This window comes from Melanaphis sacchari, unplaced genomic scaffold (assembly GCF_002803265.2).
Source record: "Melanaphis sacchari strain LSU unplaced genomic scaffold, SCAv2.0 Contig80_pilon_pilon, whole genome shotgun sequence".
Classification (NCBI taxonomy): Eukaryota; Metazoa; Arthropoda; class Insecta; order Hemiptera; family Aphididae; genus Melanaphis; species Melanaphis sacchari.
This window is the reverse complement of record NW_020271570.1, coordinates 771,515-795,337: the sequence shown is the minus strand read 5'-3', so window position 1 is coordinate 795,337 and position 23,823 is coordinate 771,515. Positions and strand designations below refer to the sequence as shown.

The following is a 23,823-nucleotide window of genomic DNA, read 5'->3' as shown; positions in this document are numbered from 1 at the left end:
AAAATAATAACTTTCAGTATATTTAAATATTCCAATAATTAGATCTATTAAAGAAAAAAATAGGAATACATTTTAGTTTTCATGTGTTATAGAAACATTGAACAATAAACATATTATCACTTAACTCCTTTATTATCCATTTAATATTCCATCTGTATTAGGTAAATGTGTGTATTACATGTAATAAAATATTATCAATAGCTATGTACTTGTATATATATATATATATATATATTGTGCTATTGTAGTATTTAATCTAACCACATAGTGTAAGATAAATCATATCAGTATGGCTTGGACCATATTTAGGTAAGTTGGACTATAGTAAAATGTAGTAGATAGACATTATGTACTATACACCATTAAATAATTCATACCAATAATTTAAATACAACATTTAATTTAACATATTTCATAGTTTTTTAAGAGACTTTTTTCAAAACAAATTAAATTATTAGAAATGTTTAATAATCATCGCATACCTAATTTAGAACGGGGTTAAGCTCACTCTTCTAAGTCCTCAGGACGATTAATTCTGAATAGCTGTTCTCCCTGGATGATCTTCTATAATGGAGGTTAGGTAGAATAATGTTTGACAAAATGATTATAGTAATTATTTAAAGATGTAAGATTTTCAGAATTTATTTAAGTACTTATCAATTTTTCAGAAATAAACTAAATTAATTTTGTAATTTTTGCTACAAATTCTGGCTCGATAAATTGAAACAGACAATGTTAGGCATAAAAATGCTGACATTATTAATGTTGTAATATTTTATCAAACATTTTAATTACGTATCATATATTATGTGAAAATAATAGTACTTTTAAAATTATTTTATTAGGTATATCAAATTACTTTTATTAAAACGTGATTAAATTCCGGTTCCTGTTAGAAATTTTTAATTAGATTTGATATCATGATATAAATCACTGTCGATTAAATATAATAATATGTAAAAAACAAAAATACAATAAAAGTATAATATTAAATATATTTTATATGATAAATATACATAATATAATACATAGTTTTAAAGATATCATTATATATATTATATAATTATGTTTTTTATTTCTCTCCGTAATAATTATGATATAAGTACCATTGTTATGGGCTACGAGATGTACTAATAATATAATATAATATAATATAATATTCATGAGCTACGAGATATGCTAATATGTAATATATGTGTAATATTGCTATAGGTATTAGCAATAGTGATCTAAATATATATGTGATCTAATAATTATAATGTATACGAATATTAGATTCATATTTTGTAAAAACATTGTAATAAATCAAAATAGTAGTTCTTAGGCGAGGTCGTTTTGCGTTTATAAGAATTGCCAGTAAGACGATAACATCCTGGAGATTGTTGTTTCAAATGTGAAAACAATTCCAAGAATTAATCTAAATTGGAAGGTTAACGATTACAACAACAAGAGATTTTCTTGTATATAAGGGAGTCCGAAGACCAACAAGGGCAGATGTACCAGAGCTACGAAGAACAGAGCAACTTCACGACACTCAGCCACTTCTTATATCAGTTACATGTATTTTATTTATACAGATTAAACATTATTGTAATTAAAAGTTGTACAATTCATTTTAATAACACCTTGGATCTGGATCTGATATTGGCACGCAACACCATACATAAATATACATAGTATAATATGTATTTATTATACATATCAACTCTTGAATCACGCGTATTTAATTTTAACGTAAATAAGTTTCACCATAGTATCGCATAAAATATTTATGTTTGAATTATATTCCAAATTCCTATTATATTTTAGTTTCTGGTTTTACAACTTTAAAAAATTTAACTGCTATTTATTTACTATTGAAATGTTAAACGTAATGTTCCTTTTTAAAGTAATAAAAATAGCTAAACATTTACACCTGATAATTAAGAATTATTAAACTGCGAAACATATTATAATTAACAAGTATCATATTTCAACATTAAGTTTTTCTTTGTAAAAAAAAAAAATATATTTATAAATATATTTTTATTTACTTAACATAATTAAGTTTTTCAAGTATTATAATAATTTGTTCTAAAGCCATTGACTAATCAGTTGACCAAAACTTGACTAATAATTATGATTATAGTTTTATTTATCTATTTATATTTATTCAATTTTGTATTATTTGTTAGATAATCTAATGTAATGGATATAAATTTAATGATATATCTTACACTTTTAATTTTAAAAATCAACTTGTTGATGCATTCATTTTTTCAATTATGTTTTCTTCTAAACTACATTAATATCAATTAAATATACCTTCTAAGCAAGATAAATAAGTTTCATGTTAATTTTATCAAAGAAAAAGTTAAAAACAAAACAAAGGGTACCAATAATTTAAAGAATAATTATTCTGGAGTAAAATAAATTTATAAGCTTTAGCGTATACATAAAAGTTTTTTACATTAAATGTTTTAATTACTATACAATGTAAGAAAGTCAAATACATTAATACATGTAGTAATATATATTTTTTTTTATTAAATTGACATAATAATGGTAATTATTAGATAAGAAGTTAAATTAATTTTAGTTCAGCGCAGTATTTAGTTTTAAAGTAGAAAATGAATAATGTATAACAATAGCTGTCATTCAACTTTTGTAGATTTATATTTTCAGAATGAATGTAATAATCGAGTAAGTGTAGTAACTTATGATTGTCAAAAATAACAATTATATTTTTAATCATTACAAAAAGATCAAAATTTCAATTAAAAAAAAAAAAAAAAAATGATAAATTACAATATACAAATGGAATTAAAATTAACATAGAACATAGAAGGAGTTAAATATAATAAAAATAATAATATGACTGATTGAGTTGCTATTACGTGTAGTTTTAGAAAAAAAGAATTATTTTTGCTATACATATTCAGGTAAATACTTGTATCGAATATTGAAGAACATTTATTCATATCAGTTGACAATATAAATAAAATTATGAAAATATAATGTTCTTCTACGCGTGAGTATACAATGAAGTATTGAAATGAAGGAAAATAGGTCACTACGAATAATGTCACAAATATATATATATATTATTTTGAATTGCAATGTTATGTACATGTTAACGTTCATATACAATATCAAAGTAAAAGCTCTTAAAAAAAAACACACCTCACATCCTACACACTTCAACGAACTCCAGTTGCAAATATACATCATATTATATAGCACTTCCCAGGTCAACAATATGTATATAATAAATTATTATATTTCTTCTTTGACGATAATTTTTCATGAAACTATGTAATAAATTATTTAATATACCAAATAATAGTTATAAGAATATTAGTATTGTTATTTATCTATAGTTTTTGAATCGATATGTCTATACAGTTAAAAATATTTTTACATAAATACGTACGATATTAAATCACTCGTATACATGTATATTGTATAGCCATCATGAACTGAAATGATTAAAACGTAATAATTTGAGCTCCTGTACTAATTATATTATAAAATATTTTCGAAAAATATTTTACAACATAGATAATTGATATAGTACAGTGGAACCTCGATAACTCGAACTTCTATAAGTCGAATTTTCGATAGCTCGAAAGAATGTCTTGGCCCCTACTTTATAACATATCATATGTGTAACCTCTGTAAGTCGAATTTTCGGTAACTCGAATTTTTTTTTCACCCCCAACCGATTCGAGTTATCGAGGTTCCACTGTATAATGTGTTTTATAATACCAAGAGGTAGGAATTTGTAGAAAAAAATATTTTACATATTTTCCTTATTCTCATCAATACGAGTAGATATTTTAATATACGAGTATATTCAAGATTATTATTTAAAAACAACCGAAGAGTACATTTGAAAAAAACTTTTGATAACAATATAAATTATTTAGCGTATGATTATATTGGTTGATGTCGCAAGTATATTATTGGCTTACCAACTATAAGACTATTAGGTATCTACTGAAAATATTTTTGAATACAACATAAAATGTTAGTATTTTTTACTATCGTTATCAGTAATTAAACCTTTTATTTTTGTAAATTTTAATTAAATTACCTACTAATCCAATAGTATGATTTTAATATTCACTATAATGCATGTGTTTTTAATGGAATTAAATCCCCCTATCTAGAAATAACACAAAAAATAGTTTCAAAAAATACAGCTATTCTTTGTACTTATGGTACAGATATATCCATAGATAACTGACTGTGGTGTTATAATGATATAAACATCCCATTCCAATAAACAGCATAGCCATTAGTGATACAAATATTTAATAATCCTTATTTAAACGGCAATCGATCTATGTGGGCGTTCTCGTTTTATTTGGGTAAAATGTCGCGTATGGACTTAGTGCACGCACATAGGTAGGATAATCAGTCTTGAAAACAAAATAAAACTGAAAATTGCTTTTTTTTCTATTTTAAAACGTAAAACAGGATAATATTATACATCTGGAAATACTTCTCACAATTTATTGTCATACGACCTTGTAAATTATTGTAATGTTGGTAGGGAATTAATGATTTATTTAAAAATAATCTGTAATAACTCCTGAAGATTATTTAATAGTTGTATTATTATTAAAGTAATTAATAATTTATAATGTGTTAAAACGAAAAAAAATAAGGTATAACAATATAATCACGGAATACATTAAAGCTATGAATAAAATACAAGTTAATATTATGTAAAGAATAGGTCACTGATGGTCACCGGAATAATTTGACTATAAACACATTTAGAAAAACATTAGAAGTTGTTCTGTTTCAAGGTTTTGAATGTTAGAGTAGAATACCACTATAATGCAATACATGTGTTGAATTCTAGTTATATGATAAATCATTGACTACAAAACGACGATTAAGAGTGGAATAATTTTAAAATAAATACATTCATTACCTAATCTACTGTGAACCTAAAACGAAAACCTATGAAAAATCAATGGTTATCATTTCCCTGCATATTTCTGTATTTTATTTGCATTTTATCCTGCAGAAATAGTTTATCTATTTTTGTGAAATACGATTATAATATTATACACGAAATGGTACGAGCCGACTGGTAAACTACACAAATGTACGAATTACCATTTTGTAGAAAAATCCATTATAAGTTGAACTGCATAAAATATTACCAAATATATCATTAATGTATTATTGATTTTTGGTCAAGCAAATAAAACTCCTAAAATTTTGTTGATATTCACATAAAACATATAATGGCTTATGATTGTCTGTCACGCAATCAACTAATTTGTAATGGAAGATAACAATAATTTATTGATGGAAAAAATGTACTATTTTCATAATTTTTAAAATATATTGGTTTCAAAAAGTTGATATTTAACGAACAATAAATTTAAAAGTAAGCTGGGAATAGTTCATATAAGTTTATATACTAGATGTCGAGTGTACTTCGTTTTTTAATTGGTACTTATAGTATAAATGTAGTAGGTATAAATATTTTAAGTTAATAATAAATACTAAACAATTGTATAACAAAAAATGATTGCAATCGGAAAAATCTTGTTTGCTTATATGTCGTTAGAGTTATTAATTTTGTTAACATAATATAAAATTCAAACGTTTATAAAAAATATTTATGTGTACAATATTTATTTTAACTTCTCTAAGACAAAATATTGAGAAACCTTGTATGAAATGTTTAAGAATTTTTATTTACAATTGTATTATATGAAACGTAAATCAAAATTTTAAATGCGTTTGGCTATCTATAAATATTTCTCACTGAGCCGAAATATTTGATAATATCAATTTAAATAGTTCGTAAAATGTTCAAGCTTTTACGGTTATTCACTTTTAAATTACAATTAAATAGATTATGCTAACTGGTTTAGCGTAAATATCTCAATATTTTCATATTTTTTATAATCGACTAGCGACTAGGATATTTTTACTCTAGAGTACAAACTAGATTCATTTTTCTACTGAAAACCTTTCTCGTAGATGAATTTGGAATAATTTTTTCTGCTATAAAATGTATCTTAAGGTTAAAAAAAAAATGAATAAGTAAATACATTTTAAAACCAGTACATCCGTTGTTCCTATAACAGTTTTCATATTATAAAAAGATGGCTATTAACAAAAAAATTGTATATAATTAATAAATGAATACAGCCAATTTTTTTTTTTTAAATTAGTTGAATTAAAAGGTTCCAATTCTTAAATTTTGTAAAAATAAATTACTTTAACAGTCCAACTAGCTATATTAACAATTATGTAACATTACATTTAATTTAAAGTAGGTACAATATGTTAATATATCAACATAGTAGTTTTAAAATCGATTAAAAAAATTAATTAAGTTAATACATAAACGAAAAATTGTTTTTCCTTTAACTGCTTGTGAGTTATATTGTTAACAATTAATAATGAAATTGTTCAGGAGTCCATGAAAAAGTCAATATTAAAAAATAAAATAAACCCACATGACTATTATTTTGACAAAATTGACTTGTATTAAGATAAATATTAACTTACATAATATTAAATAATATTGGTAACAATTATACCAATTGTTGGTGAATGGTGGTGATAAACGACAGACTACATGGTATTAAAATTATTGAGTGATATTATATTATTTGATCATAAATATGAGGACATTTTTTATTTCTTACGTATTTTTGTTGTACTTTTTATTTTTTTTATGCTTTCAAAAAATCCTTGGCCACTGAGCAACAGAAGCAGTTTATACAAAAGCACAAACTCATGACAACATTACTTGAAGTACCTCGACCATAATATAGTGTACCTAATTGGCAGCGTTACTTTTCTACGGGCATAATCGATTCAATCGGCTTCAACTAACATATATTTTGTATATCATATAAGCCTTATACAAATAACTTTTGGAAACAGGATGGAAAATGCTGTCGTGTTTCACCAATCATGATTAGTAAATCCTAATAGTAAGACCTAGCTTTAATGACTTGATATATAAATAAATATATATATTTATTTATATACTTGTGTATGTACAAAGCGATCAGGCTTTGACTCTGACATGATATTATAATATGTACCTATACAAATCCGATGGGATCGTGGACGTCGTATCCCAGTATCATATAGCATAATCATTTTTAAGGGTGAGTATGATGACTTGCAGAGGTAGATGAAGTGGTGAGATTGTGTAACGAAAATAAAACGTAGATTTTATACCGTATGAATATTATAATTTATAGTAAAGGAGCATATTTGAAACCATAGAACAACTCCCTCTCTTAATCCGTGGGCGTAACTAGAATTCAAAACTAACAAACAAATATATACGTTATTTGAATTTAAAAACATTTTTTATTCAATTCGTTATTAATATACAAAATAAATACTAAAGAACTGCTCACGTATAAATATAACGCTAAATTATATAAGTATTTATTAGTTCATTTATTTATCTTCACGCAATTTAAAATATTTTTAATCTTCATAAAATAAAAATATTACCTAAATAGTACATCATATGAAAAATTCTTGACTGAAATAAATTTCAGTCCTTACTCTTGTAAGCAAGTATATATTTAACACTAATTATTTTTTTTTTTTTTTAATTTATTGATATTTGTGTAAATCAAGTGTTTAAATATCTTTTTTAAATAAAATATGTTGAAAAATATACAGATGACTGCATAAACCACGTGATTTCTAGTAGTATTTTTTGAAAATTTTCAATTTTTTTTTTTATTAATTTTTTAAGACATTTTGAAGGCATGAGAGAAACCAGACAACATCGTTGAGCGTACTTATCAATAAATATTATTAAATTATAAGAGTGAAAAATAGTAAAAATGTATAAATGTATAGACCCATGGGCGTCCATAGGTAATATTTTAGGGGGGGGGGGGTCAAAATAAAAATTTTTTCGAATGTAAGATAATAAAGATTTAATGTTATTTTTCACATATAAATGTATACACTATACATGCATGTTATATTTTTATTTGTATATATATATATATATATATATAGTGTATTCATAATAATTGCAATACGAATAAATAAATAAATAAATAATAATTTTAATAAGTATATAAAAAAATAGAAATTAAATAATATAATTAAGTATATTATTCCGCGGTATCAATAAATAAGAACTGTAAATGTCTTCGTTTTATTCCAAACATATTAATAACATCCTGAATGAAAGTATCCTTATTTGCGTTAGGTTAAAATATTTGTAGTACCTATATTGTGATCTTAATATATTTACCAGAAATTATCTGCGATAAATAATTTTACGTATGGGTTATACGGAATATCTATGATGTTAATATACGATAACAATGTGTATATTTTTATATTTATTTCATATCTTAAAAGTGATTTCAACAAATAATTTGCCTCGGTAATAAGGTAATATTGTGGTAATATTTTTTTCCAGGGTAGGGGGGGGGGGCAAGTGCCCTGTCTCCCCCCCCAATGGGCGCCCATGTATAGACCGTTTTTGTCTTTTTATCCGGTAGGTACTAATAAATCAGATGATGGAATAGTGAAATCCTTCCTACTATTCTATCCTTTTCCACAATTTCAAACGGACTACATTCAAGCCAGCAGCATACAGATAACACTTAACAACACTCCTTTAAATATATTTGCAGTATACAGTCCACGACGCTACACCATAACTTTAAATAAATTAAACCACTTTTTTCTTACTCTTGGTCATACGTTTATAATAGGAAGTTACCTAAATGCAAAAAATATACAATGGGGCTGCCGTGTAAACAACCCTTGCAAAAACATGAAATTTCAACACAAATCCATAATTTTAAAGTACACTTTTTTTCTACTTTCTACTTACTATTATACATTTCTACGTTATCTACTCACATCACAACACATCAACTTAAAAAACAAACTTCTCTTATATAAACTCCTACTCAAACCGATCTGGGCATATGGTATTCAATTATGGGGTGTAGATAAACCGTTCAATCTAAATAAAATTCAAATATTCCAATCAAAATGCCTCCGTCAAATCATGTTATTTATTATCTCCATTCATACGCTTATTGCAAAATAATAATTACAGATTGTGTATTTAATAATAATTGTAAAAAAAAAAAAAAAAAACTAATCAATAATGTAAGAGAAATAATTTCGAAAACGTTAATATTTTTTGAAACAACAAGTGGTTCACCATAAAACTGATACTTACCAATGTAGGATTGCGATCCACTCCCGTATGGCATGTACGCGGAAGACATTTGTCCGGGAAACCGGTGTGGCTGGAAATTTTCTGGCTCGGAAAAGTGTTCTGCATCATGGTGCAATGCATGCACTGGTACCACGATCAGCGTGTTTGGTTCGATGGTGCCATTGCCACTTGTGCCGGGCACAACATACGATTTGGTGGTCATACGACATACAACGGTAACCAGTGGATACTTTCGCAACGTTTCTACGGAAGAAAGAAATAAATTTAAAATATAAGTAAATCAAGATTATTATTAAATTGATATATTGCCAGTATAAAATTGTTAGGTAAATTATTGTACCTAACCTAACCTAACCTACGTCTATGTTAGTCATCAACATATAATTTTTTTTTTTTTAATGGTTTATGTAAACTGTAGATTTTTCGATTTATACGAAATTAAGCTTTTAGAAACTTAGTCCAAGTGAAATAATTAATACAATTAAAATAATATATAGTATTACAATATAATATTATTATAGAAAGTATCTACTCGGGGTTTAATTAAGTTTACAAATGTTTAATTGTTCCTTCAAAGTGCATACTGATATAATATCTACTAATGCAGTGTTTTCCAATTTGTTGATATGGCGAGCCACTATTAAATTTAAACCATTTCCTGTATCAGGAAATCCATACAAAAAGAGTTAGTTCTTGGTACCATTATACCGTAAAAAAGTGCATAAAGAATAAGAATTAAATTTAATATTTAAATATTATTATTATATGCTTACTATAAAAAATGTCGCTTCTCAATATTTTGTCAATAGGTTGATAAACACTGTAATTATCTATTTTAGGTTCCGATTTAAAATGTATCGTGATTTATATTGTAGTTTGCATTTTTATTTTATAAAATTATTAACTTTAAGAATTGTTAAAAATATATTAATTTATTAACTAACAATGTATTTAATTAAAATTTTACTAACTTATATTGGATTTGAAAAAAAAAATATGCATTCCAGTTAAATTAATCCTAAAATATTTAACTTTCCTTTAAACATCAAATAGTGAGCTATGATCAGAAATAGAAAACTTACTTAACTAGTCATAACTTATAACTGGTATCAAGTTATACTAAAATTGTCATTTGTATACATACACATAGAAATCAGAGAATACAGTTTATTGTACTTGTCTTGTGTCATGTTATTGTTATTGTTCTTGTTATTTTTTTTTTTATTATTATTATTGTATATTTTAGGTAGGTACCTAATATTGTTTTTTTTTAAATTTAAATTATGAATAAATTAATATTTAAGGTTCGCAAAAATATTTATAATTATTAAATTAAATACAAACAATATATTTATAGCAAGACAGACGTTTATATAAAAAATAAGTTTAAATTAGTCTATTTAGTCTATGTATAAAATATTTAAAATATACATAAAAATAAAAATTCTAATATTCAATGAAATTATTTTATTAACTATTTAAGAATACCTATAACTATAACTTCTATTAAAATTAAAAATATAGTATAGATTTTTTTTTGCTTTGGTTTAAGTTATTTCGAGCAATGATTTTCATCTAAATTTCCTAATTATTATAATTAATATAAAATTAATTATACCTATATTTTTTTAAATGAGATTAAATAAATAGAGACAGCGAAAATATTAAATATTAGAGTAGCGTGGAGTAATAATTCTTGAATAATTCCTGCATAGACTTAAACCTTGTGACGAGAATTTAGGAATGTGTGAGATTCAAAGTTGCATTAATTAAGAAAATATGAAAGATATTTATAGGATCAAATGTTTCTCTAGGGTAAATCATTTATAATAAGGGAAAAAACATTGTTTCCCATAGTAAATATCATAATATTATAATACCTACTAAACTAAATTCTTAATAAAATATCGTTGGTGACCGGATTACTGGAGAGAATTAACTATAACATATTATGTTTACGGATAAAATGTTTTTAAATACATATTCTATATTCTGAACAAAGCGATGAATGTATTGATTTTACAATGATGTGCGTGTGTGGATGTGTGTGCTTGTATACGATAAGTAGTTGAAGATATAGTTCAATCTTCAATTATTAAGATATCTAATAGAAAATATTTAGTTTTTAATTAAACACAACAGCACATATATCATCTGTATACATATATAAATAATTAATGTAATGTTTACAGCAAAATTTCAAGCAATTCAAGTTACTGTATTACCACTATTACCAATAGTAAAATAAATTACATGAATAGCAATCTAAATATATCTAATAGTACCTAATAAAATTTATTTACCAAGTTTTTTGCCATTATTCTTTGTATATTATACGTAATTTTATCTTTCTAGTGTTCTCATTTTTTAATAGGTTTATTTTATTATTGTAAAAATATTTTGTACCTTATTGGTTTACAAGCAGCAATTAAACCATCTTTTCTACATAGGTGGGTCGTTATTGTCAATATATACATACATATATATATATATATATTAGATAATTTATGGATCATAATTGTTATTAAAAATCTTAATATATAATGAAGTACTAACTATTTAGTAATATAGGAAATACCTATATATTGTAGAAGTACATGTCTACTATCTAGAGAGTAACAAAAAAAACTGATTAATATATAGTAATCCGTGTACATTGTACATATTATAGTATTATACTAAATACAATCGTATACAATTATCAAATATGATTTATTTTGAAAATGAACGATAACTTTTCATTTTCATAATCTTGGACATGTGAGTATGGTATTCAAATAGCTTTATAATTATTAATCCGTGAAGATTGTTTGTCAATTATAACTGTTCAAACAAAAATAATAAACCATTCTACTACGACTGTGTGGTTACTATAGGTAAATAGCTAACACATAAAAGGAATGATTAAATTTATAAATACACACTTGTTTTTAAAACCATAGTCCATAAGTCAATAATGCTAATAAATTAATTTCCAGAAAATAATTAGATTAATTAATATTTTTGCTATCCAAGTTTTTTTACCTGGTTTCTTATATTATTTAAAATATACGTGTAAATTAACTTTGTGTGTTTATTTAGATATTTACATATTTTAAATCGTAATAAAAACAACTAACATAATAATTATAATGTTAGTGACATATTAAAGTTTTATATTTTAATTCATGATTGTACTAAGCTATTAAAATAGGAAGTTTACGAAACTGAAGTTTTCTAATAACTTCTCAAAAAAATAAGACGGCGATGAGGGCATTTAACTATTTTGTTTTACAATATGTTTTTTTATACGACAAACTTTTAATCCTAATATCATAATATTATGTTTAATAAAAAATAACATCATAATATTTAGAAAATATCCCGTAAATCACATTATATTGATTAATGACAAATGGATGGATGAAGAATTGTATGTTCTTAATTATTTTTATGCTGAAAATTTGTATATTATATTCGTATTATACTTTTACAGCAATGCCAAAGTAATATACTATTATTGATATACTATTTTAAAATTCTTTATCAAGTTTTAATATATAACAAACTGGTATATTTTCTCAAAATACTTTGTGGTTAGCCTGAAGGATTTAGAATACTTTTTATTTTTAGAATAGTTTTCGTTTTACTTTTGGCAAGTCTATAAGATCTATAGTACGAAGCAATGGAATTTACTTTGTTCCGTATATTTTCCCGACAAAAATTCGAATTCTATATGTACTTCATTATTTCATACTGAAAAAACTTTGGAATGAAGTATATAAAACATATATATTGCTAAAAAAACTATTTTGTTCGACGCTTTACACAAAATATAATGTTATAAAAATGAACTTATTTTTAAAATTCATTTAGAAAAGCAAATTTTATCATATAATAATTACATAAGACAATATTTTAATTTTAATAAAATATTATTACCATAGAAGAATTTGAATGATAAAATATAATAACGTGTGCGCAACTTTGATTTGTGCGAGAGAAGTAAATACTAAGCTATTTATTTTTAGTATACTTGCATATATTATAAATTTATAAATATATTTTTTTTAAAACCAAACATTTAAATTATCATTCTTAAGTTCTATAATTGCAGAGGAAAAATGTGAATAATTGATCAATTATCGCATTCAAACTACGTGCAAAATATTTAAAAACCATAATTTTTTAAAATATATTCTTTTGAAAAGTTATTAATGTACAAAAGCACGATATAAAACCATGTCAACTTCAAATAGTTTTTTTGAATTCGTTGGGTTAGGTTTCAAATAAAATTGTGGTAAAATTATTGAAGATAGAACTACGTCTCTAAATTTAGTTAAAGTTTTTTTTTTGTAAAATTATATGGTGTTCTTAAATATAAAATTACAATGAGCAATAAAAGAAAATTAGAATCAAAAATCACTGTTTTTACAAAATAAGATTGTATTTATATTTTTTAACTCATTTTATAGTGAGACGTAGATTTTCTAATACAAGAATATCTTTATCAACCAAGCATTTAATTATATGATAATATACATAAACATAAAACTATAGAATTCTGTGATAAAACCGTAATGTCTATCCGAGAAATAATATTATAATATTCCATCAATAAACTATCTCATTATTTTATCTTTAAGATGTATTTTAAGTATGTACATTGTGATCGTCATGTTAATAAATAAAATAAACCATTTACTTAAGATATGGTACTATGGTATATTTAAAAGTATATACCTACGTTTGGTTAAACATTGATATTTACAGTACGTCAACGTATATTTTAATAATCAAGTTTAACCATGAACACCCGAGACTTTCTTACTATAATATAAGGTACTATCCTCACTAGTATGTTAAAAGTGATCTTCACTTACATCCACAAAAATGTAAATATGCTCACAAAATATACTCTATCTGTCGAATAAATTGCGTAAAACGGTTGGTTTCACAACATCAAAGTTTCTGAGTCCGTTGAGGTCTTCCAAATCAAAAAAGCGGAATATTTGAACGCTCAATAAGAAATAATGTATTCCAGTGTTTGTGCAAAATCAACTTTAAAATGACATTCATATGTTTGTATAAAAACTGTTTTAAATTTCACAACAGCTAATAATTAATGATAAAGATCAACATACATAAGCTCAACATCGATTTTTGCTACATCACAAAAAATAATTTTCAACAATTTCCAATCTTTAATTGTAACGAGTTTTGGTATTTTAGAAATTTTTTCTTGTTCAATAGACATTATAAAAAAAAAAAAATACAATGTTTTAATGGAGATTTTATTGTACCAGTGTATAGTTAGTGATCGATGAAGAAATGTTAAAAAAGCAATTGAGATTTATTTATTGAGAAAAACTATCAGTTATTTTTTTAGTTTGAAAACACTACCTAATATAAATATAAACTATAATTGTTTACATTACTTAACATTTTTTTTTTTTTATTGATGAAAGTAATAAGCCAATTGAATACAACCAGCAAATTGTAAGACAGCTATCAAGAGTTAGTGTGCTATGGAAAACCTACCATACCCACAAAAGCTTACGAAGAATTCAACCAGAGACCAGGTTACCAGTAATGACAGTATGGGTGGCGAGCCTACAATAACTCTCTTGTAGTGTTATTCAAAGGTTATTCCTACTAGAAAAGCTAGATAGAGATTTTCAGAATATAACTGATCGACAACCAATACCAACAGTTATCCGACTAGAGCTTCCGCTTCCTCGTTACGGAAACGATCCAATAGCCAACTATGACAACCACCCACAAAGGCACAAAGCTAATATTTATTTTTATTTTTATTTAATCTTCAAAAAGATAATGAGCCCCAATGAATAAGTTTGTGTGAAGGAGGCCCATGAGTTCATATTTTAAACTATAAATTTAATAAACAGTACAATCAAATTATTATACTCAACTGTATAATATATTATATATAATATAAATTATATGTAAATACATGAATGTCCAGGAAAACGGCAATGTAACGTCCAAATCTGATGATTATCCGGCCAATATCTCACTTGAGACTAAGGTAAATCTCGTTGATGAAATACCAATAAACATAAAATAATATTATTGATAGCCACGAGGATAGTGAGTAGAAAATTCAACAGATAACGAAATATTTTATAATTTTACCAAACAAACCGAAACAGTTTTCATCTAGGCTAGCAAACCTCGATTCGGTTTCACTACCGAAAATATTAAAAAGATCTATTTAGGGTATATTCTGTTAATTTCGCCTAAAGTTATTGAGAATTGGTAAATTTAATGGTTTCATTATAAATGAATATCTTATAGTCATTAATAGATGTAGCAAATCAAAGAAATTCTCAATTATTTATTTTAAGTTCGGTACGATTAACGAATATCGCTTTTTAGGGCAATTATTACCTTTCCCATACCTTTTAAATTGTTTAGGTAGGTACATAAATACTATGAATTTCGTCCAAATAGTTTTAGCATACACCAATATTCATATTCCAAAACTCAATTGCGTCTAACTATAATAATATGTATTTTCCTCTCTGCATCTACTTGTATATAAATTTATGATAACATTTTGACATAATATAAAAAAACAGAGTTAACAATTAATCAAACATTAATTTTAAAACGTTATTTTACAAAACAGGCAACAATAATAAATTATAATATAGTTATTATAGATAAATAAATTATTTATTTACATTATTTAATTTCAATTATAAATATATAATTAAATAAATAAATATAAATATGCATTTATTTATTATACCTATAGTTATACATTTTAATAATAAAGATTTTCAAAACATATTTATTTTTTTATTATACTTCATTCACACATAATTTTGTTAAATTTTTATTGTTTTTTAGTTTTTTAAATGAATTAAAATGCAATAATTTTTGTTTTATTTTTTTATATAGCTTATTATTTTGCACTCATAAACAAATTTTATTTTTTCTGGAAGGTTTTACATGAAATTGAATCGCTTTTTTTTAATCACTTCTCAATCTTTTCTTATATCACTTACTATCAATTTAATTCTATTTTATATATATATTATGTTTGAATATAATATATTTATTTTTATCTTTTATATATTTCAAATATTTCTATTCCAAACTTTTTTGAATTTATAGTTTCCATTTCATTAGTATTAATTATAGTAATTTTAGTGTGTTTCTTACTTTTTAAGGGGATTCGGTTTTCATTTTTTTTAATCATTGTTTTTATATATAATAAAATAGTAAATGATGTGATATTTATAATATTAAAAGTCTATTATAAAATGCAGTTATATTTTTGCAATTACAAATACTTTTTTTAAAGATTAGAAACTTTTACGTACCTATGTTATTTTATATACACAATGACATTTTCATAAAATTTAGATTAATTATATGCTATTGCGAATTTTTAATTTATACCATATTTCTAACAGTAAAATAAATTACTACAATGGTAATATATAATAACAATATATGAATTATATGTTGACAAACTATTCTTATTTAAAACCATTTTGGTGTGTAATTAATTCCCATTGAGTTCAAATTTAACACGTCCCTTATATAAGTGACTTACTCAATAACAAGTTACTCTCAATTCCTACTATTACTTACATTCCTACTTTTAATATTTAAAACTATACAGGAACATATTATTAATGCGTAGGTTAGGTTAGTCGATAGTTAAGTTATCATATTTACAGGGCTTCGAGATGACAACCACTAATTAAAATTTCTATAATTATTTTTCTAATTAATTCAATATAAAAATAGATTATATAATCAATATTATTATGATATGATTTATTAAGGCAATTTGATTTTATAATTTACAAGTTGTTAATAATTAATTATGTATTTTTGTATCATATTTAGATTAACTTAATGATTTCTGTTAACGTTCTAGTTTTCTAGTTTATATAGTACATGATGATTACGTTATCGATTTATTGTTTTCAAAACGTCATTTACTTCTAATTTTAATTATTATCAAACGTTTAAATATAAAATATGACATAATTAAAATAAACTTATAACTTATTTTGTTTTTCATTTACTATTTACAATTTTATTATAGTTTATTAGTTGTTAGTTTCTTTTATCAAAAATTTGAATGACCATCAAAAAGTCAAGTAGGTACTTTATTGTAGCACCACCCAGCATACTTGTACATGAGAAAGTTAGTGATGTAACTAAAAATTTTAATGCCTATGTCAAAATAATTAAACAGGCCCTTTATTTCAAGAATTTGAGGAAGGAAATAGTATGAGAAACAGTGCAACCACCTACAAAATTCCGCTGTTTAAGGTTATAAATAATTAAAAACATATTTTATGTAAAATTATTTTTATATTTGTCGGATTAAAAGAAGTTTTAATAATATATTTAAAAACAATTTCAAAAGATTTATTTTGATTCATACCTTTAAATGAAAAGCACTGTAAAATTTCTGGAATAAATATTTTACTTTTTTTTTACTACTAGTAAAAAGTAAAACTAAGTTCAACGCTTGGCTCATTATTGACCTTCGGTATTAACACTTTTAATTGTTATTTCATTTTTATTTTCAGGAGAAATGGAACTTAACAAAAAAAAAAAAAAAAAAATCACTAATTATAGGCAACTTAAATAATTTTTCTTGTTCTTTCTTTTTTTTTTACGCTATTCATAGCAGCTAGTTACTTTTTTCAACATGGACACAATAAACAAATACGATTCACTGATTCACGGTCGAGTACAAAAACAAAATAAATCAAAAGAACATCAAATAACGACGACGGTTATTTTTCACTAGAATAGCTCTAATCTAGTATCTAAATGAAAATGCACATTCTAGGTTTCTAAGATATGTGATTTCCAGTGTATATTTTCGTTCCATAATTATTATATAATAATAAATTTAATTTTACAAGAATAAATATATATATTTTTTTTTAAAGATAATCGTAATTACAAATTTCAGTTTAATGGTGATTTGTTTTTGGATTTACAACATTTATTCTTGATGAGTGCTTTAGAGTCACGGGCCCGTGGTTTAAGCCCTCATGCCACCCTATCGGTACGCTACTGATACTCAAAATGCAATTACTAAAAACTTTAAATCGCTCTCAAGCATGAAGTCTTGTATTAATTTATGTTTTTCTATCACTAAAATTAATTAAAACAATTCTTTGTATTATAATCGCAAAACAAGTAAACATACCAATTTGAATTTTTAAAGTTGACCCCCAAAAACTCCCCTAAAATATGTTAAAATAAATATAAAATCCAAAAACCAATTTAGATATTTTTAAATAAAACAACTTACACATCATATATTTTTCTCTGTTATGAATATAATAAAATGGGTTTAACATAAATTTTGAATTTCCTTGTATATTTATTACAATACTTAGGTACTAGCTAAATGTCTAATAATATTACAGTAACATATTTAGGAAGTGTATGTAAATTAATCAGAGCTTGATACAGTGTCATCAATTAAGATTTGAGACAGAGCCAGACAAAACAGAGACAGATTTGATTCAAAAAATAAAAACGTATTTATCGCTTAAGGGAGAAAAAAATAGTTAGGAAATAGCAATATCGTGTAACATATATATTCTTGTCGATTGAAACTTTATGTTTCGAATAAAAAAAAATATATTTTTGAAATCTACATAATATTTTATAATACAGTGGACGTCGCTTATTTAGTGATTTAATAGACTCAAAACCGTCTGGAACGGTTCGAATGTATCCAAATACATTTTGGAAAATTCGGTTACAAGATTTACCACTTCGTTTATAAGACTCAAATTTCGTAAAAAAAAAAAAAAACAAAATGGTAGAAAATAAACATTTTTGGTTAACATTTAGAAATACATTTTTTTTTTAATTTCATATTTCTTTAAAATTATTTTTGCTTTATGATGTATGCAATATAATGTACAACAAATTTTATCATATTTCGCATTGATCACAATTATTGTAAATACAGTGTGAGTAATAAACAATATTTATACGAACAGTATATTTCCAAAATATTAGAACATAATCTAAAACAAACCAGAATTACAATTTTTTTCATAAATAATGAGTATGTACTCGTACATACATAATTAAATTTTTTTTTTTTAATATGTAATCATTTTTATAATAATATTTTAATATTTTAATTTTTTAATTATAATTTTTTCATTTATTCACTAATAATTAATATGTAATATGTATGTATTTAAGTAGATTGATATAAAAGTAAGATAATAAAATAAAATTCATAAATATTTTGTTTTTTTCCCCACTTAACATATAAGATTCATTCGGTTATAAGACAAACTTTGTACTAGTCCCAAAGTGAGTTTTATAACCGGCGTCCACTGTATAAATAATTTAAGACTAGCAATTATACTTATGTCTTTTTTATGAAAATTTTTATTTTTTTTAAATATTTGTTTAAATGGGCGAATTTTATGTTATTTACTTTATTAATTTTATAATTCAAAGTAAAATATTTATTATATTTATTTATATGTATTAAATGAAAAATAGCTCTATAAGCCATTGCAATTTCTTGAAACTATAATACAATTTATTCGTAAATATCTAAGCTCAGATTATGTACGATTAGTATAAAGGAACAGGATATAAAATAAGTATCTGGATTGAAAATAAACCATTTAATTGTAATAAAAATATCTTTATTTGTACTAGTTAATGATTGTATTATGAATAATTATAAATTTAAGTATAATACCTAATTTAATACGATATCAAAAGAGATATATAATGTTTTTGACAAGAGAACAGAGATAAATTTTAATATAAAAAATAATCAAGTACAGACGTAAAATTACAAAATCCCAGAGAAATAAAATTTGTTTGAATAAAATATGTTCTTAGACTTCAAAAGACTGTCAAGTCCTTAATGTAAAATTTAAACATTCCATTTTTAACAGTTTACTTTTACTTTACGTTTAGCGTTTAAAATGAAATAAGGGACTTCTATAATTTCATTATTTTTCTATTTTACTGTATTTTTCATCGAACTTTCATGAAATATAATATATTCCTATAATAAGAATCTTAATACGCATTTTTATAGCATTTTAATAATTTCTGTGAGTGAACAGAATCATGGATGTGTATATTTTGATGTAATATCAAACTAAAATATCAGACTACATATTGTCATATAATAATATACAAGTATCTATAATACTATCTTTATTATATTTTTTATGAAGTTTTTACTGACAGACAGTGATAGGTGTGCCAATGATATTTTATCATTCACTATTGTACACTATATAAATGCATTTGAAAATTTAGAACTATTTTATGAAAGACCAGGATAACAACAAATACTTAAGAGTATTCAAATAAAATAATAATAAAAATTAAAAAAACAGGTACGATTTACGTAATTTCCTACTTATAAAAAATGTTATCAGAAAAAAAAAAACTTAAAAATATTAAAGTAGGTAGGTATAAATAACAAAATAAAGGATAACTTATTCATCTCTTAAGAAATGCATATAAGTTTAAACCTGTTTATTACATTTTTTTTTAAATTTTTTGTATTAAATTTAAAAAAAAATCAACTGTAAAAAAATGTCAATTCAGTAAAACCTCGATAAGACGAAACCTCAGTAAAACGAAAACTCCGATAATACGGACAATTTATTTGGTCTTTTTTTAAAATATAAATTTATTCCGCCAAGACAGAAACCTCACCAAACCGAAACGAACACGTTTTTTTATTAAAATTGGATAAAAATTTAATATTTTTACTTTTTTACATATTTTAAATTTTTATTAATCAATTACTCTTCTGAACGACAACATACGTTTTTTCGAAGTAACATATAACTAGAACGATTTGAATATTTTAGTTATTATTTAATCACAATAGTGTTTAAAGTTTTGATGAGTCGAGTAGCCGACCAACATTTTTCTCCTCATATTTCGGATATTTACTGTATGTATGTGCATGACCAGTATTGTGGATCCCCGACAAGAGCATTGTGGACTTCTAGAGATGTCGTAGACCACAAGTTATAAATGGTTGACTTATAACTTTATTTGACAATTTATTTGTATCTCTTTCATTAAGGAAGCAATGCAGTTAACACGGAATGATATACACTCGAAATACAAAAGATTATAATGCACCGTAGTATAATATTTAAACGGTTACATTATTATTATGGTTGAGTAAATGTACAACAAACAATACTAAATGTTAAACACAACCTAATAATAACACTATATTCTATATGTTGTGTATTTATCAAACGGAATGGTAAAGCTTCGTCGCATTTGAACATAGGTTATCCGTGTATAGGTAATATTATTAACACTAGTCTCCTTAGTAATAATTTTATCACACTCACATATAATAGTTCTCCGCCCAAATTAAATTACGCAAGCAATTCGAATTTATTTGGTAAATTTATGTTTTCATTATTTAATCTTCCAGTTTTGAATTGAATACTGCTTTAACATATTAAATCCAAATGTCAAGGCAACAAAAAATTCGTTCACGCATTTTAAGATTTATTTTATTTTAAAACTTGTAAGACCTTTAGAATTTCAAACAATGTTATTCACAGTTACCATATTACAACAATACAAACAGATTCATACATAACTTTTCTTAACACAATATTATTTATATGGTTATCGAATATCGATATATTTATGATGGAATTATATATATACCATCTGTATATACTAAAATATTTAGTACTTTATCATATTTCTTAAAAGTTAAAAGTGATATGTTTCAATACTTTCAATACTTTATATGTTAAAAATATGTTATACGAGTAGTACCTATATATTGTACATATCGATTTATTTTGTCGTAAAATTAACTATATTTGTTTAAATTAACGATAATATTATATTTTTTAAGTAATTCTATACTTGTATTAATACCAGCCCACCACAATCAAATATTTACAATAGCTGGTATTGCTATACTATATAATTATCTTGCCTACCTTTCAACACGTTTTCCAAGTACGGTAAACGATCCAACTGGTCAATTGTGACCTGTTGCTGATGTTCGTCTAGTTCGCTATCCAAGTGTTCTCTGAGATGATTTTGGATACTTTGGTTGTTGGCTAACTCGTACAGTACACCCGTTACTAGTGCTGCAGTCTGTTCTATAGTGCCTGTCACGAACTTGAACATGTCTAATCTCACTTGTTTGTCGGCAACATCTAAGAGAAAACATAATATAATATAGTATAATACAACCCTTTTGCACTTATCATTTTACATAGTGAATACGTTTGTTTATAAACTATATAGGGCGATTAATCAAATATGTTCGTCTGTATTGTACCCTCAAATTATAAATTTGACGACATTTAGACAATTTTTTGGAAATGTTGATGCATCTCAGTCTCTGAACAATTGAACTTTATAAACTAAGGATAATACTATTCTCCAAAAATCAGAATTTATTTAGCTGCATAATTAATCATGAGGATAAAATTAGTGCTAACACACATGTGTATTACTTTATGACTTATACCACAACTGTACACTAAGTACTTTAAAGACTTAATGAGAAATGAACTGGACAATATTTCGCAGATTTCAATACTACGGAATACTAGCCCTTATTTGGCTCAACAAAAATATACAGGTATCTATTTATGTTTTTTTTTCAATTGATTCTCCATTTAAACATAACGAAAAATTGCTAAATGTACCAAAAACACGACTTTCCCGAAACTATAAGGGACGTGGGAAAACGCACACACGTGGCAATTGGCCAGGTTTACTTTAATACTATTTTATAATAGATGAAAAAATTTGTGGTTTGCTTGAAGAAATCGAAATTATTAGGAATTCCGTTAAAAATATATTTTATCGTACTAATATTAGTGTGAGAAAATTTTAAAATATTATTAGTATTATTTTTGATGTGCGTATGTCTCATATTTATAATATAATATAATGAACCATATCTTAGATTTATTCATATAATAATCTCCAACTGTGATTTTATAAAAGTACTGTAAAATATTATTTTTGTCAAAACAGTTAAATTAGAGTAAAATTGTGTAAAAAAATAATCATAATAATTGAAGCTTGTCGTGACTAATTTTAGTTAATTAACTTTGAAAACCACAAATGAATCAAAAAACAAACTTTATTTTTTATATATTTAAATCTTATAACACACTATCCGATCAAATTTTATATATATGTTAAAGCCATTGTATAAAAACAAAAAAATCTACAGTGGTTTAAATGTATAATAAACGTGTTACAAGAATAGATACAAATATTCTTAAATATTTCATGCTTTAAAGTATAAAGCAACGCATGCCACGAGCAAGGGGGAAGGGAGAGTCATTTTTTTGATTAAAAACTATAAATAATAATGATTATGAAATATTCAATTGACTCAAAAAAAGAACTCTCTATATTTTAAATAAACAAATATTTGCAGTAAATCCACGGTTTAAATTTATTTTTCAACTTTTTTTTTGCTTGGTTACAAAGCGGTATTTGAAGAAAACACACTATTTATTGTTGTAACACCATGGTAATATGATATGCAGTTAATATAAAAATTTGAATATCTTAATACGTAAATATAATTTTAAAGTTATTTGAGAGGGTAA

General features: G+C 24.3%; 2 protein-coding genes across 2 annotated transcripts in view; one reads left to right on the top strand and one right to left on the bottom strand.

The window, feature by feature from the left end:
- The window catches only part of LOC112601970 (protein amalgam-like), a 309,973-nt gene that overhangs the window by 109,796 nt on the left and 176,354 nt on the right, over nucleotides 1–23,823 (top strand). The window lies entirely within an intron of this gene.
- The window catches only part of LOC112601969 (cytochrome P450 6a8-like), a 59,428-nt gene that overhangs the window by 2,136 nt on the left and 33,469 nt on the right, over nucleotides 1–23,823 (bottom strand). The window contains exons 3-4 of the mRNA XM_025349871.1: nucleotides 22,183–22,404; nucleotides 9,206–9,448 (exon numbers count right to left, since the gene is read on the bottom strand). Of these exons, the coding sequence (XP_025205656.1) occupies nucleotides 9,206–9,448; nucleotides 22,183–22,404 (465 nt within the window). The remainder of the gene's footprint in view (nucleotides 1–9,205; nucleotides 9,449–22,182; nucleotides 22,405–23,823) is intronic.